Source organism: Bubalus kerabau, chromosome 1 (genome assembly GCF_029407905.1).
Source record: "Bubalus kerabau isolate K-KA32 ecotype Philippines breed swamp buffalo chromosome 1, PCC_UOA_SB_1v2, whole genome shotgun sequence".
NCBI lineage: Eukaryota > Metazoa > Chordata > Mammalia > Artiodactyla > Bovidae > Bubalus > Bubalus kerabau.
The window spans coordinates 263,602,277-263,617,553 of record NC_073624.1 but is presented as its reverse complement, the minus strand read 5'-3'; the positions used below and the strand labels follow the sequence as shown (position 1 = coordinate 263,617,553).

Genomic DNA, 15,277 nt, shown 5'->3' with positions numbered 1-15,277 from the left:
AAATTTAGAGATCTTGATTATAGTATGGTAACACAGGAACATAAATTTGTCTAAACTCATCAAAATGTACACTAAAAAATTTTGCATTTTACAGTCTATACATTATACTTCAGTAAAAATAACAAAAGCCCTCAGACTACCCCCTTCCTGCAAAAAAGTCACAGCAGTCTTGAAACACACTTTACTAAATAAGAAGTCCTAAAATATGATGAAAAATATAAAAAGAAATGAAATGATGAGAGAAACAGTATGAACCATGAAGATATTACATAAACTTAGAAAAAACCCTTTGTGTAATGTAATACTTCACTTACAAAAATCTGTTAAGTGCTTCACAACTGAAAACAAATATCTCCTAATTAAAAAAAATTTTTTTTTACTTGAGTTGGCCTAGAAATAACACAGAAAATAAAACAGAGACCCTGAGAATAATGCAATGCTAGAAAGTAGATTCTGTTCCATTAGACACATAATACTTAAATGAGCAGAATGGCTTAACCAGGCAATCAACGAGTAAATCACCATGTTTCATTTTAGAATTAATGAGTAACTGCAAAGAAATACAAAAAAATAACTACAAAGAAATGCAAAAGGTCTATAGAACTAACCGAAGTAGAAGATGTTAAGAAGAGCTGGCAGGAATACACAGAAACTATACAAAAAATGGTCTTAATGACCTGGATAATCACGAAGCTGTGATTATTCACCTAGAGCCAAACATCCTAGAGTATAAAGTCAAGTGGGCCTTAGGAAACATTACTACGAACAAAGCTAGTGGAGGTGATGGAATTCGAGCTAAGCTATTTCATATCCTAAAAGATGATACTGTGAAAGTGCTACACTCAATATGCCAGCAAATTTGGAAAACTCAGCAATGGCCACAGGACCAGAAAAGGTTTTCATTCCAACTACAAAGAATGTTCAAACTGCCACACAGTTGTACTCATTTCACATGTTAGCGAAGTTATGCTTAAAATTCTCCAAGCTAGGTGTTGGTAGTACTTGAACCAAGTACTTGAACTTCCAGATGTACAAGCTGGATTTAGAAAAGACAGAGGAATCAGAGATCAAACTACCAACATCAGTTGAATCATAGAAAAAGAGAATTCCAGAAAAACACCTACCTTTGATTCATTGACTATGCTAAAGCCTTTGACTGTGTAGATCACAACAAACTGGGGAAAATTCTTAAAGAGATGGGAATACCAGGCCACCTTACCAGCCTCCTGAGAAACCTGTATGCAGGCCAAGAAGCAACAGTTAGAACCAGACACGGAACAACAGACTGGTTCAAAATTGGGAAGACAGTACGTCACGGCTATATATTGTCACCTTGCTTATTTAACTTATATGCAGAGTACATCATGAGTAATGCCGGGCTGGATGACGCTCAAGCTGGAATCGATTGCTGGGAGAAGTATCTATAACCTCAGATAAGCACATGACACCACCCTAATGGCAGAAAGTAAAGAGGAACTAAACAGTCTCCTGATGAAGGTGAAAGAGGAGAGTGAAAAAGCTGGCTTAAAACTCAACATTCAAAAAGTGAAGATCATGGCACGTGGTCCCATCACTTCACGGCAAATAAACAGGGAGAATGGAAACAATAACAGACTATTTACTTGGGCTGCAAAATCACTGCAGACAGTGACTATAGCCATGAAATTAAAAGATGCTTGCTCCTTGGAAGAAAATCTATGACAAACCTAGATAGCATATTAAAAAGCAGAGACATCACTTTGCTGACAAATGTCTATCTTGTCAAAGCTGTTTTTTTCCAGTAGCCACATATGGATTTGAGAGGTGAATCATAAAGAAGGCTGAGTGCCAAAGCAATGATGCTTTCGAACTGTGGTATTGGAGAAGACTCTTAAGAGTTCCTTGGACTGCAAGGAGATCAAACCAGTCAATCCTATAGGAAATCAATCCTGAATATTCATTAGGAGGACTGATTCTGAAGCTCCAATACTTTGGCCACCTGATGTGAAGAGCCAACTCACTGGAAAAGACTGAGGGCAGGAGAAGGGGACGACAGAGGCTGAGATGGTTGGATGGCATCACTGACTTAATGCAGATGAGTTTGAAGAGCAAACTCCAGGACAAGGAAGCCTGGCCTGCTGTAGTCCATGTGGTTGCAGAGTCAGACGCAACTGAGCAACTGAACAGCAATAATTTAAAAAAAACAAACTTGTTTTCACATTCACTGCTTTAGCTTTTATGAGATCTCACCTTATAAGAGAGTCACTTCGCTTATCAGCTCTAACAAGGAGGACAACTTTCCATCTATGGAAGGCTCCAGGAGCACCAGTGCGTTTCAGTTCTTCTCGCCATCTTTTAGGTGCAGATTGCATTTGAGGTGAATAATGGGAGTCTTTTTCAATTTTATATCCCCATTCATAAGTTGTTTCATCAAGCCATCTGCCACTTTGGGCACTATGAATTATGTAGTCCTTAGTTAGTACCCACTTTCCTAGAAAGCAAATGAACTGTTAGTCACAAAAGATTTTGGTTCTTATAAATGGGAAAAAATAAAGACCAAATAACAAATAAAATTTGCCCTGTTTCAACATGCCTTTTTCTACATTGCCAATGTTAGCTTTGAATTATGTTTTCCTACATTTTCTGATAAAGACCTACAACATCACTGAACATTGTATGTAATCTTTCTTATGATAAATAATTATAACTCTGTTACTGTGTAAAATATAAAGTGAAGGATTAATAAAATATATTGAATTATGACTATTTTTGCTTACCAATTTGAATGAGGTTTATATTCTTTCTCCTATGCTAAAAGTTTTTACAATAATGTTTACAGCATTATTATACTTTATAAAACAATGAATTTTCAAGGATATTTAATAACATTCTGTAGTTTCTTTATCTAGGCATCAATGATCTTTTTAAACAGCAGATAAAATACATGTTTTCATCTCTGGAGATAATAATGAATCCAAATGTTTTTCTGGTAAATTACTAAAAAAAAAAAAACCAGTAAATTCACCTGAGTCATATATTGAAGGGAGGGAAAAAAAAATCAAGTGGACTAATGATACACCAAATCAATCACAGTACAGCAAATTATAAAAGGAACATCAATGGTGACAAGCAGAGAGGAGATTAAGTCCTAATAAAGGTTCAGAAAATTTAAAATCTTAGTAAAACAGAATGATCGATGCTTCACAGGATGGATGGGAGGGGAAGCAGAGCAAGAGAACAAAAACAGAAACTCTTCCATGATAGATCAAAGGAAAAAAACTTGACTGAGAATAGCTGAGGCTTCAACAAAAGCTTTTTTTTTTTAAAGGTATTTTCTACCAAGCCTTTCTGTTAAAAAATATTTTTTTCTTGAATAAAGCACTTACACTAGGTGAAGTAAACATTTCTGCCCCTTCAATATCTTTTTCAAGTGTTATTCAGAAAATCAAAGCAAAACTAATACATCAAATATTTTCAGAAAAATATCAGAAAGAACCACATTTATATTTGATACAGTAAACCAACTATCTTTCCAGAGATTAAAGCCTTTTTTCTTCACCATGAGGATTTTTTATTTCAAAAGTGAGGGGAAGTTAACTCACCTGCTGCACAAGCCGCTAAAAACTTCTCACTCTTACATAGGCGTTCAGCTATTAGATGTGTACAATTTTTGTATTTCTGCAAAGACAAATCCACACCAAAAAATGCTATTAAGGTAAGATTTCCTTTTTAACATATTCTGTCTATCCTTACAATTCAAGGGGGGCATTTTATAATTTTTAGGCCAGTACTTTAATTTTAGTTATTCTTCAACTATACCTTGAACTGTACTCACCTCACTCTTGATAAAAGTGCAATCCAGTTTTAAAAGCAATTTGCCCAGAGCTTCTTTTTCTTCCACCTTAAATCCTGTCATCTGGATAATATGCTTTGGGGCATCATCTTCCATCTAACATATACATATAAAGAAGACAACATATGTTAAACATGTTATTCATACAGTTGACATTATTTTTTAATTATGAGTGATAAAAATAAAAACTACTTAAGATATAAGGCTTAACTATAAGACAGTACCAATGTTCAAATGCTAATGTGCAACAGAAATTAGTTTTAAACGTGACCTTATCAAAATGTGGCTGTAAATAAAATGATTTGTTTTCTGGTTTGAACACTGAAAGATTTACCTGCCACTAGAACACACTGATGAGCATAATTCTTCAGAAAAAGACAAATACTTTTAAAATTTCATCAATATAGTAGATTCATTTTAAACTGTTGTTTTTGCTAAGACAGAAAAGGCACAGACCTAACAGAAGCAGAAGATATTAAGAAGAGGTGGTAAGAATATGCAGAAGAACTGTACAAAAAAGGTCTTAATGGCCTGGATAACCACGATGGTGTGATCACTCACCTAGAGCCAGACATCTTAGAGAGTGAAGTCAAGTGGGCCTGCGGAAGCATTACAACAAAGCTAGTGGAGGTGATGGAATTCCAGCTAAGCTATTTCAAATCCTAAAAGATGATGCTGTGAAAGTGCTACACTCAATTTGCCAGCAAATCTGGAAAACTCAGCAGTGGCCACAGGACTGGAAAAGTTCAGTTTTCATTCGAATCCCAAAGAACAGCAATGCCAAAGAATGCGCAAACTACCGCACAACTGTACTCATTTCACATGCTAGCAAGGTTACGCTCAAAATCCTTCAAGCTAGGCTTCAACAATATGTAAATGGAGAATTGCAAGATGTGCAAGCTGGATTTAGAAAAGGCAGAGCAAACAGAGATCAAATCACAAACATCCACTGGATCATAGAAAAAGCAGGAGAATTCCAGAAAAACATCTACTTCTGCTTTACTCACTGACTGAGCCAAAGCCTTTGACTGTGTGGATCACAACAAACTGTGGAAAATTCTTAAAGAGATGGGAATATCAGATCACTTTGTTTGGCTCCTGAGAAACCTGTATGCAGGTCAAGAACCAACAGTTAGAACCAGACATGGAACAACCAACTGGTTCAAAATTGGGAAAGGTGAATATCAAGGCTATGTGTTGTCACCCTGCCTATTTAACTTATATACAGAGTACATCATTCAAAATGATCCAGCCCATGCTGGGCTGGATGAAACACAGCTGGAATGGAGATGCTGGGAGAAATATCAATAACCTCAGATATGCACATGACACCACCCGAATGGCAGATAGCAGAGAAAAACTAAAGAGCCTTTTGATGAAGGTAAAAGCGGACAGTAAAAATGCTGGCTTAAAACTCATCATTCAAAAAACAAAGATCATGGCATCCGGTCCCATCACGTCATGGTAAATAGAAAGCGAAAAATAGCAAACAGTGACAGACTTTACTTTCTTGGACTCCAAAATTATTGTGGATGGTGACTACAGCCATGAAATTAAAGACACTTGCTCCTTTGAAGAAAAGCTATGAGAAAACCAAGACAGCATATTAAAAAGCAGAGATATCATTTGGCAGACAAAGGCCCACATAGTCAAACCTATGGCTTTTCCAGTAGTCATGTATGGATATGAGAGTTGGACCATAAAGAGGGCTGAGTGCCGAAGAATTAATGCTTTTGAACTGTGGTGTTGGAGAAGACTCTTGAGAGTCCCTTGGACTGCAAGGAGATCCAACCAGTCCATCCTAAAGGAGATCAGTCCTGGGTGTTCATTGATAGGACTGATGCTGAAGCTGAAACTCCAATACTTTGGCCACCTGATGAGAAGAGCTAATTCACTGAAAAAGACCCTGATGCTGGGAAAGATTGAGGGCAGGAGGAGAAGGGGACGACAGAGGATGGGATGATTGAATGACATCACTTATTCAATGGACATGAGTTTAGCAAACTCCAGGAGATATTGAAGAGAAGCCTGGCATACTGCTGTCTATGGCATCACAAACAGCTAGACAAGACTGAGCAACTGAAGAATGACTGGACACTTGTGGACAATGACACACAGATCTCATACGAATTTTCAGTGTTTGTGGACAGATACTGAACAGTATGTATAAACAAGTCAATGGAGAACTTAAACTTATGGTACCACAGTATTTATATCAAATGTTATAGTAGGTATATGGGAACGTGGGCTTCCCAGGTGGCACAGTGGTTAAAGAAACCACCTGCTGATGCAAGAGACATAGGTTTAATTCTAGGGTCAAGAAGATCCCCTGGAGGAGGAAATGGCAACCCACTCCAGTATTCTTGCCTGAAACATTCCATGGACAGAGGAGCCCCAGGGGCTACAGTCCATGCAAAGAGTCGGACATGACTGAGCCACTGAGCACATACACAAATACTCAGTTCAGTTCAGTCGCTCAGTCTTGTCCGACTCTTTGCGACCCCATGAACTGCAGCACGCCAGGCTTCCCTGTCCATCACCAACTCCCATAGTTCACTCACACTTCTGTCCATCGAGTCAGTGATGCCATCCAGCCATCTCATCCTCTGTCGTCCCCTTCTCCTCCTGCCCCCAATCCCTCCCAGCATCAGAGTCTTTTTCAATGAGTCAACTCTTCACACGAGGTGGCCAAAGTACTGGAGTTTCAGCTTCAGCATCATTCCTTCCAAAGAAATCCCAGGGCTGATCTCCTTCAGAATGGACTGGTTGGATCTCCTTGCAGTCCAAGGGACTCTCAAGTCTTCTCCAACACCACAGTTCAAAAGCATCAGTTCTTCGGCGCTCAGCTTTCTTCACAGTCCAACTCTCACATCCATACATGACCACTGGAAAAACCATAGCCTTGACTAGACAGAACTTTGTTGGCAAAGTAATGTCTCTGCTTTTCAATATGCTATCTAGGTTGGTCATAACCTTTCTTCCAAGGAGTAAGCGTCTTTTTAATTTCATCATCTGCAGTGCTTGTGGAGCCTCCAAAAATAAAAGTCTGACACTGTTTCCACTGTTCCCCCATCTATTTCCCATTAAGTGATGGGACCAGATGCCATGATCTTCGTTTTCTGAATGTTGAGTTTTAAGCCAACTTTTTCACTCTCCCCTTTCACCTTCATCAAGAGGCTTTTTAGTTCCTCTTCACTTTCCGCCATAAGGGTGGTGTCATCTGCATATCTGAGGTTATTGATATTTCTCCCGGCAATCTTGATTCCAGCTTGTGCTTTTTCCAGCCTAGCGTTTCTCATGATGTACTCTGCATATAAGTTAATTAAGCAGGGTGACAGTATACAGCCTTGACGTACTCCTGTTCCTATTTGCAAGCAGTCTGTTGTTCCATGTCCAGTTCTAACTGTTGCTTCCTAACCTGCATACAAATTTCTCAAGGGGCAGGTGAGGTGGTCTGGTATTCCCATCTCTTTCAGAATTTACTAAATCATTCCTAATCTCGATTTCTTAACTGTGCTACATGTTACTTTCATCACCTACAAAGTAGACTGAACAAAATTACATAGTTTCAAATTTATTTTGATGGAGTCATTAATTTCTATTTAAATGAAGTTCAAAATGTACTCTGTATTTGAGGTGGCACATTTATTGGCCAAGAAAAAGAAAATTCACAACATTTCTAGTTAGAATAATAGTTGTTAAATAGAGGAAAACAACAGAATGGGAAAGACTAGACATCTCTTCAAGAAAATTAGAGATACCAAGGAAACATTTCATGCAGATGGGCTCGATAAAGGACAGAAATGGTATGGACCTAACAGAAGCAGGAGATATTAAGAAGAGGTGGCAATAAGAGGTGTACAGAAGAACTGTACAAAAAAGAGCTTCACGACCCAGATAATCACGATGGTGTGATCACTCACCTAGAGCCAGACATCCTGGAATGTGAAGTCATGTGGGCCTTAGGAAGCATCACTACAAACAAAGCTAGTGGAGGTGATGGAATTCCAGTTAAGCTATTTCAAATCCTGAAAGATGATGCTGTGAAAGTGCTGCACCCAATATGCCAGCAAATTTGGAAAACTCAGCAGTGGCCACAGGACTGGAAAAGGTCAGTTTTCATTCCAATCCCAAAGAAAGGCAATGCCAAAGAATGTTCAAACTACCGCACAATTGCACTCATCTCACACTCTAGTAATGCTCAAAATTCTCCAAACCAGGCTTCAGCAGTATGTGAAACGTGAACTTCCAGATGTTCAAGCTGGTTTTAGAAAAGGCAGAGGAACCAGAGATCAAATTGCTAACATCTGGTGGATCATCGAAAAAGCAAGAGAGTTCCAGAAAAACATCTATTTCTGTTTTATTGACTATACCAAAGCCTTTGACTGTATGGATCACAATAAACTGTGGAAAATTCTTGAAGAGATGGGAATACCATACCACCTAACCTGCCTTTTGAGAAACCTGTATGCAGGTCAGGAAGCAACAGTTAGAACTGGACATGGAACAACAGACTGGTTCCAAATAGGAAAAGGGGTATGGCAAGGCTGTATATTGTCACTCTGCTTATTTAACTTATATGCAGAGTACATCATGAGAAACGCTGGGCTGGAAAAAGCACAAGCTAGAATCAAGATTGCCGGGAGAAATATCAATAACCTCAGATATGCAGATGACACCACCCTTATGGCGGAAAGTGAAGAGGAACTAAAAAGCCTCTTGATGAAGGTGAAAGAGGAGAGTGAAGAAGCTGGCTTAGAGCTCAACATTCAGAAAACGAAGATCATGGCATCTGGTCCCATCAATTCATGGGAAATAGACGGGCAAACAGTGGAAACAGTGTCAGACTTCAGTTTTTTGGGCTCCAAAATCACTGCAGACGGTGACTGCAGCCATGAAATTAAAAGACGCTTACTCCTTGGAAGAAAGGTTATGACCAACCTAGATAGCATATTAAAGAGCAGAGACATTACTTTGCCAACAAAGGTCCGTCTAGTCAAAGCTATGGTTTTTCCAGTGGTCATGCATGGATGTGAGAGTTGGACTGTGAAGAAAGCTTAGTGTCAAAGAATGGATGCTTTTGAACTGTGGTGTTGGAGAAGACTCTTGAGAGTCCCTTGGACTGCAAGGAGATCCAACCAATCCATCCTAAAGGAGATCAGTCCTGGGTGTTCACTGGAAGGACTGATGCTGAACCTGAAACTGCAATACTTTGGCCACCTGATGTAAAGAGTTGACTCACTGGAAAAGAGTCTGATGCTGGGAGGGATTGGAGGCAGGAGAAGAAGGGGACGACAGAGGATGAGATGGCTGGATGGCATCACCTACTCCAACAAGAGTTTGAGTGAACTCGGGGAGTTGGTGATGGACAGGGAAGCCTGGCGTGCTGTGATTCATGGGGTCGCAGAGTTGGCCACGACTGAGCGACTGAACTGAAGTATCAATAGTATTCAAAAACTTTACAAAAACATGCTGTTGCTAGAAATCATGATTTAGTCTAATGCAGAACACATATTAACACACAAAGCCACATGGGAATTATAAGGCATACAACCAAAACCAGCGAGAAAAACCGCTATCACTAATTTCAGGGAATGACCAAGCGTTTAAGAAAATTTCCTAGAGAAAATAATAGGTCTTTTCAGAAACACGGAAACCTATCTGTGAATACCACCTTGGTATTCTAATGGAAAAGGCAATCTAATTGTTTTTATAGTTCCTGAAAGTCATTTTCATCAGAGGAATACAAGTGTTTTAACCATATACATTTCCCCTTCACTAGTACTTTATTTACGTATTTAAGAGTCTGAAAAACAATTTAGTAGGTATTTTAAGAAAAATGCTGCCAAAGAAGGGAAGTTTGAGCAGCCTTTAAAATCTTTCCCATGTGGCTATTTTTAAGTGCTTGGATTTCCCTGGGTCCAGTGGCTGAGAATCTGCCTGCCCATGCAGGCGACATGGGTTCAATCCCTTGTCCAGGAAGATTCCACATGCTGTTGGGCAATTAAGTCCATACATCATATCTACCAAAGCCCATGCTCCCTAGAGCCTGTGAGAAGCGCAGGCACGAGGGAGTAGCCCCTGCTAGCTGCAACTAGAGAAAGCCCATGCAGTGAAAAGCCAGTGCAACCAACCTACCAACCAACCAATAACTTGGAAAAACAAAAAAGAAAATTAAAAACATAAAATAAAATGCCCACATAGAGAAACTACTATTAAGTAACAGGAAAACACAGAAAGCAACAACAACAAAATCACTGTAATGCTCCCAAAAAGTCTGATTTAAAGGTTATTTTAGGGGCTTCCCTGGTGGTCCAGGGGCTAAGCACCTGCCTTGCAATGCAGGGAACGCTGGTTTGATCCCTGATCCTGGAAGATCCCACATGCTGCAGGGCAACTAAGCCCATGCGCCCAGAGCCCGTACTCCACAGCAAGAGGAGCCACTGCAATGAGAACCGTATGCACTGCAACTAGAGAGGAGTCCCCCAGTCTCTGCAACTATAGAAAGCCTGCACACAGAAATGAAGACCAAGTGCTGTCAAAAACAGAACAGAAAAAAAAATTGTTTTCAATAAATACTATTTTAAATTGTATTTTTCTGCTTCCTGAGAACTAAATATGTTCTGAAGAAATATAAGGAAAAAAAATCTATCATTATGTTCCTCTTTTATATCAAGTTAGGAACAGCTATTTCACAATATGAATGTTTATTATTAACAAGGTGACATTTTAACATATTTTAGATTGATGTACAAATTATTAAATGATTTGGACTTATTAGAGTTGTATATAATGCAAAGTTTCCATCCTAAATCATACTGTGCTTATGATGGAATAAATACAGCCGCCTTGGATATTTAACAGCCTTTTCTATCAAAGCAAGAGTCCACAGTAAAAGGAAAACAGGACCAACTGTGCTCAGTGGTAGAAATCAAGAAAACCTTTTTAAAGCAACTTCTTTCCTTTGAAAAACAATGAAAATGAAACTGATATTAAACAAGCAAAGAGGAAAAGTGAATAAGAAACACAGGTAAAGAAGTTACACTTCCTGATTCAAAGTGCATGAAAATATAAGTGTTAAAAAACAAATCAAAACATAGGAAATTAACAAGTTTATCAGAAAAACTGTGCTATTAGCTAAACTTTCAAAGAATCTCAAACTACAGTGATGGCACACAATAACTAGCAGTTTTTTGTTTTTTTTTTTTTAAGAACAAATTCCATTAATCTAATAGAGTCCTATAATAAAATGATCTACTTGAACAGAATTCACAATACATTTAGCAATCCTTAACATCACATCATATGACAAACTAATAACCACAAGTCTAAGTCATATAGTAACAAGGGAAAATAGTTATCTATATTTGCAGGAATAGACATATACATACATAGATGTTAAGTATTTGTTTATACTTAAAAAGTGGCTTAATGTCTCTTCCTATGACCCTACAGGAGTAAGAAAACAGTAAATAATAGCCTGATATACCAGTGAACCCAAAGAAAGTACTATACAAAACTGGTGTTAATACCTATCAATTACCTAGATAATTCAAAGTGAAGTTTTCTGCTGGTAATAAGTTCTGGGATACGGAGGATGAATAGCTAACTGCTAGAAGTCTTCCCTCAGGAAATAAGGTAAATAAACTGCGATATAATTCTTCCAGTAGTATTTCCAGAAATTAGATATTTTTCTAGAACTTGTAGGGGGTAATCCCCGATGTATTCACACAGAAGATACTACCCTAACACAATAACAGGAAAAGAAAAACAAACAAAAAACCCCACAGCATTCATTTTTAAGTTAAATGCATTATCTTTACTGTCAAAAAGTTTAAAAATATACATGAGATTTTCAGTTAAAGAAGAGGCTCATATTAATTTTAAAAACTTTTGCAGTAATTAAAAAGGAATCTAGTTGCTTACTTTGAATCATATAATACACACAACTAAGGAAATAATGAATTCGAACAGAGCTGGCATTTACAAAGAACAAGCAACTGTCCCTGCGGTGTGGACTTTCCCAAAATATCTCCCACATGGGCCTATCCTTGATGCCTGACATTCCTGGGCAGTTGGCGCCAGTTAAAAATGCAAATTAACCTATAGCACTCATCATAATTAAGGACACTGTATACTAACTTTTTAGGTCTATGAATTCTTTACAATGTGATACATAGCTAGAACACCTTTGAAGAATACGAAACAGAATATTTTAAGAGAACTCAAAGAAATAGAGGCAAGAATAGCAATATGAATAGCAAGGTATGGTATGGGAAAGAGTATGTAAGACCAGGGTGTAACAGTTGGGTGAAAGAGAAAAGTATGCCAAAAAGAAGTGCACGGTTGCTTAAAGAGGTCTGGGATTGGAAAATAAGGATAAACCTTCCCTACTCTACTCTGCATTACAATTTTTCTTTTATGATCAGACACAGATTATTATAGAACTTTGAGAACATAATGCATCTTAAAAACTGTATGCTATTAACTAAGATAAATAAGGTATTTATTAAAAAGTTTAACTTATGTTTGTATTTAAGAATTAAAATTTCCCTCAAAATAACTTTTACTGATTTATGTTTTAATTTTAATTAACACATGATGATAGAAAATTTGAAAAATACTACAAAGTATATAGAAAGGTTAAAATCTTTAATTCCTTCACTCTATAATACCACTGTTAATATCTGGGGACAGGGGAGGGATCTGACTTGAAGGTTTTATGGATGTGTGTAAAAAAATATTAAAAAACAAAAATTTATATAGTCTGTATCTTTTATATGATGGTCTTTTTCTACACTACTGAATATTTTGCCATTTTAAGGCAATGGGATGAAAACTAGTAGTTTCTTAATGTTTGCTACTTCAGTGAACTATTTTGATTTTAAACCTAAGGAAAATCACCATTAAAACTTCCTTCTTTTCGAAAGGACATACTAAGCCTTAAACCCAATCCATATTGCTTTGAATTAAAGAGTTTTAAAAGATTTTCACGACTTCTCTTATCTAACAGCATTTAATTGGGAAAGTAAATACTACTAAAACTGAAGTCAATGTAATCAACAATACAAAAGGAATACACAAATCACAGAACTCATTTTGTTTGAGTAAAATCCTGTTTGGCTCCAAATGCTATTAAAATAAAGAGACGTTTAGGAATTCTGCACCCTCTTCCCCTATGAGGTTTCAAAGGTGGCTCAGTGGTAAAGTATCCGTCTACCAATGCAGGAGATACAGGTTTGATCCCTGGGTCAGGGAAGATCTGGAGGAAGAAATGGCATCCCACTCCAGTATTCCTGCCTGGAAAATTCCACGGACAGAGGAGCTGGCGGGCTATAGTCCATAGGGTCACAAAGAGTTGGGACACAATTGAGTACACATGTACATGCACGCTTGGCCTAGAAGCCAAATCAGGCCTTTGGCTTAATATAAGTCAGCTGGGCTTTAGAAAAGAAAAAAATATGTATTTTTTTTAAAGCTACAGTATCTTTTCCTATTCCATTCTTCAAAGATCAGGGATCCAAAGCATTTAACTGGCAAAGTAAATAATATTCAAATTGAGAAAAGTCAAAGTGCTGGATCTCAGTTTAACCAACACTACAAAAGGAATACCCAAATTATAGAACTCATACTGTGAGAGTAAAATCCCATTTGGCTGAATGCTATAACATCAAATGGAGTTTAGGAATTCTGCAGCCTCTTGGCCTAGGAGCCATATTAGGCTTTTTGGCTTAATATAATTCACCTGAGCATTACAATTTTTTTTCTTTTAAAGCTATAGTATCTTTTCCTGTCCCATTCTTCAAAGATCAGGGACATGAGTGAGTAAATTAATTATTTGACTAAGGTCACCAATGGTGAGACTTCAGGGATATCCTTACCTCAATGACATTGTTTGGGAAAGAAGCAGTCATATCAGTCTCTTTGATGACTGATCTAGCAGTACAGGAAGAAATGGAGAAGTAGCAGCAAAGTGACTGTGGCGAGGACAAAATGAGGACTCGGGAGATATCCAATCTATTTGGGCACCATACAAGGCATAGATTGGACTAGAGATGCTAACTTTAGGGATAAAGGGGCCTTAAGGGAAGCAAGGTGAATGAAAGAGATGCTGAGGGATAAAAGATGGACAGAAGACATTGGTTAGCCATGGGGGATGAAGTCACAGCTGCTTTAGTATTCTAGGAACTTTGTATTACGTAATAGGAGTAAACGGTTTAAGATTGATGTAGCAGGATTCTGGGGTTTATTTACTTCATAAATGTTCATTTCCTTCTTAAAAATTAAAGTGCTATTTACAGTTCTTGTACAGATGAGAATGGGGTACCTGAGAGATTAAAAAGTAGCTCAAGGGTACACAGCTAGAAAATGGAGAAACCAAGATTCAAAATCTAAGTCTGCGTCTGCAAAAACTATATGCCTTTTCTACAATACACTTTGACTTTAATTTCAGAATGTAGTTGGATACTTTTAACATTAATAATTTTAAAAAGCAACCTACTTTCAGAGAAGAAAAGAGAAACCTCACAAGATAAGGAATCTACTGTGAGGGTGAAGAGACATTTAGTTGTTAGCACTGAAAATATCTACACTAATTACAATTTAATTTCAGAAAAATAATATAAGTGTCTAAAATTTCAAAGCATTTTTAGGAACAATCCAAAGAGTGCCAGTTTTTTCTTATGAAAAGTTTTCATTATTTTCCTCTCAAAGTGGATTTGGTATTAATGCTTCACTAGACTAATTCATATGGGCTTTTCTCCTCCATCAAAAACAAAACAGTTTATTTCAAAGGAATTCTGGTATCAAGAAAGTAAGAAGTAAGTGAATTTAAAAGTCTCAGGAATATTTTACTTTTAAGCAGTAAGAGGCTTTAAAAGGTAAGAAATAGTACATAATAAATTTTAGAGCACATATTTCCTATTAGCATATTTAAGGAGAGTCAAATAATAACATACTGTTCTAACTTATATTTTTGAGAAAGTGTTGTTTTTTCAGAGCCTATATGGAATTACTGATTTTATTTTTAAAATGTTTCCCTGAAATAGTGTATTTAGAGTAATTAACCAGGCAAATACTGTCTAGTTAGTTATACTATTGGTTTTCTTAAAAACATTTTTGGACATTAGTGGAAATTTTCAGAGTTCTGAATCTTGACTATGAAAAAACCCACATCTGACCACATTTTCAAAGACCGTTTTACATGATTTATGCTTTCTGCTTTTAGGAAGCAAGAAAATGTTAAATGATATAATTAAACCACAGTCAATAATGAAAAAGAAAATCTACTTAGAAAATAGATCTAAGAGCATATTTTGCATTACTGAAGGCTGTCTTCACAATAAAAATTTATATATTCTAGTACGTAAAACATCCTAGTTCACTTAAATTAACACGGAGTTAACTTAGACATAATCAAGGTAACTCCCTTATAAAAATCCACCT

At 37.2% G+C, this 15,277-nt stretch overlaps 1 protein-coding gene across 10 annotated transcripts in view; it reads right to left on the bottom strand.

Moving 5' to 3' along the window:
- The window catches only part of SLF1 (SMC5-SMC6 complex localization factor 1), a 73,483-nt gene that overhangs the window by 51,194 nt on the left and 7,012 nt on the right, over positions 1 to 15,277 (bottom strand). For 8 of the 10 annotated variants that reach the window (XM_055564919.1, XM_055564943.1, XM_055564914.1 and 5 more), the window contains 3 exons: positions 3,815 to 3,928; positions 3,582 to 3,657; positions 2,230 to 2,470 (listed from right to left, as the gene is read on the bottom strand). In XM_055564919.1, the coding sequence (XP_055420894.1) occupies positions 2,230 to 2,470; positions 3,582 to 3,657; positions 3,815 to 3,928 (431 nt within the window). Of the gene's footprint in view, positions 1 to 1,124; positions 1,236 to 2,229; positions 2,471 to 3,581; positions 3,658 to 3,814; positions 3,929 to 10,165; positions 10,342 to 15,277 lie in introns of those variants that run through there. The other 2 variants (XM_055564963.1, XM_055564982.1) reach the window with 2 other exon arrangements.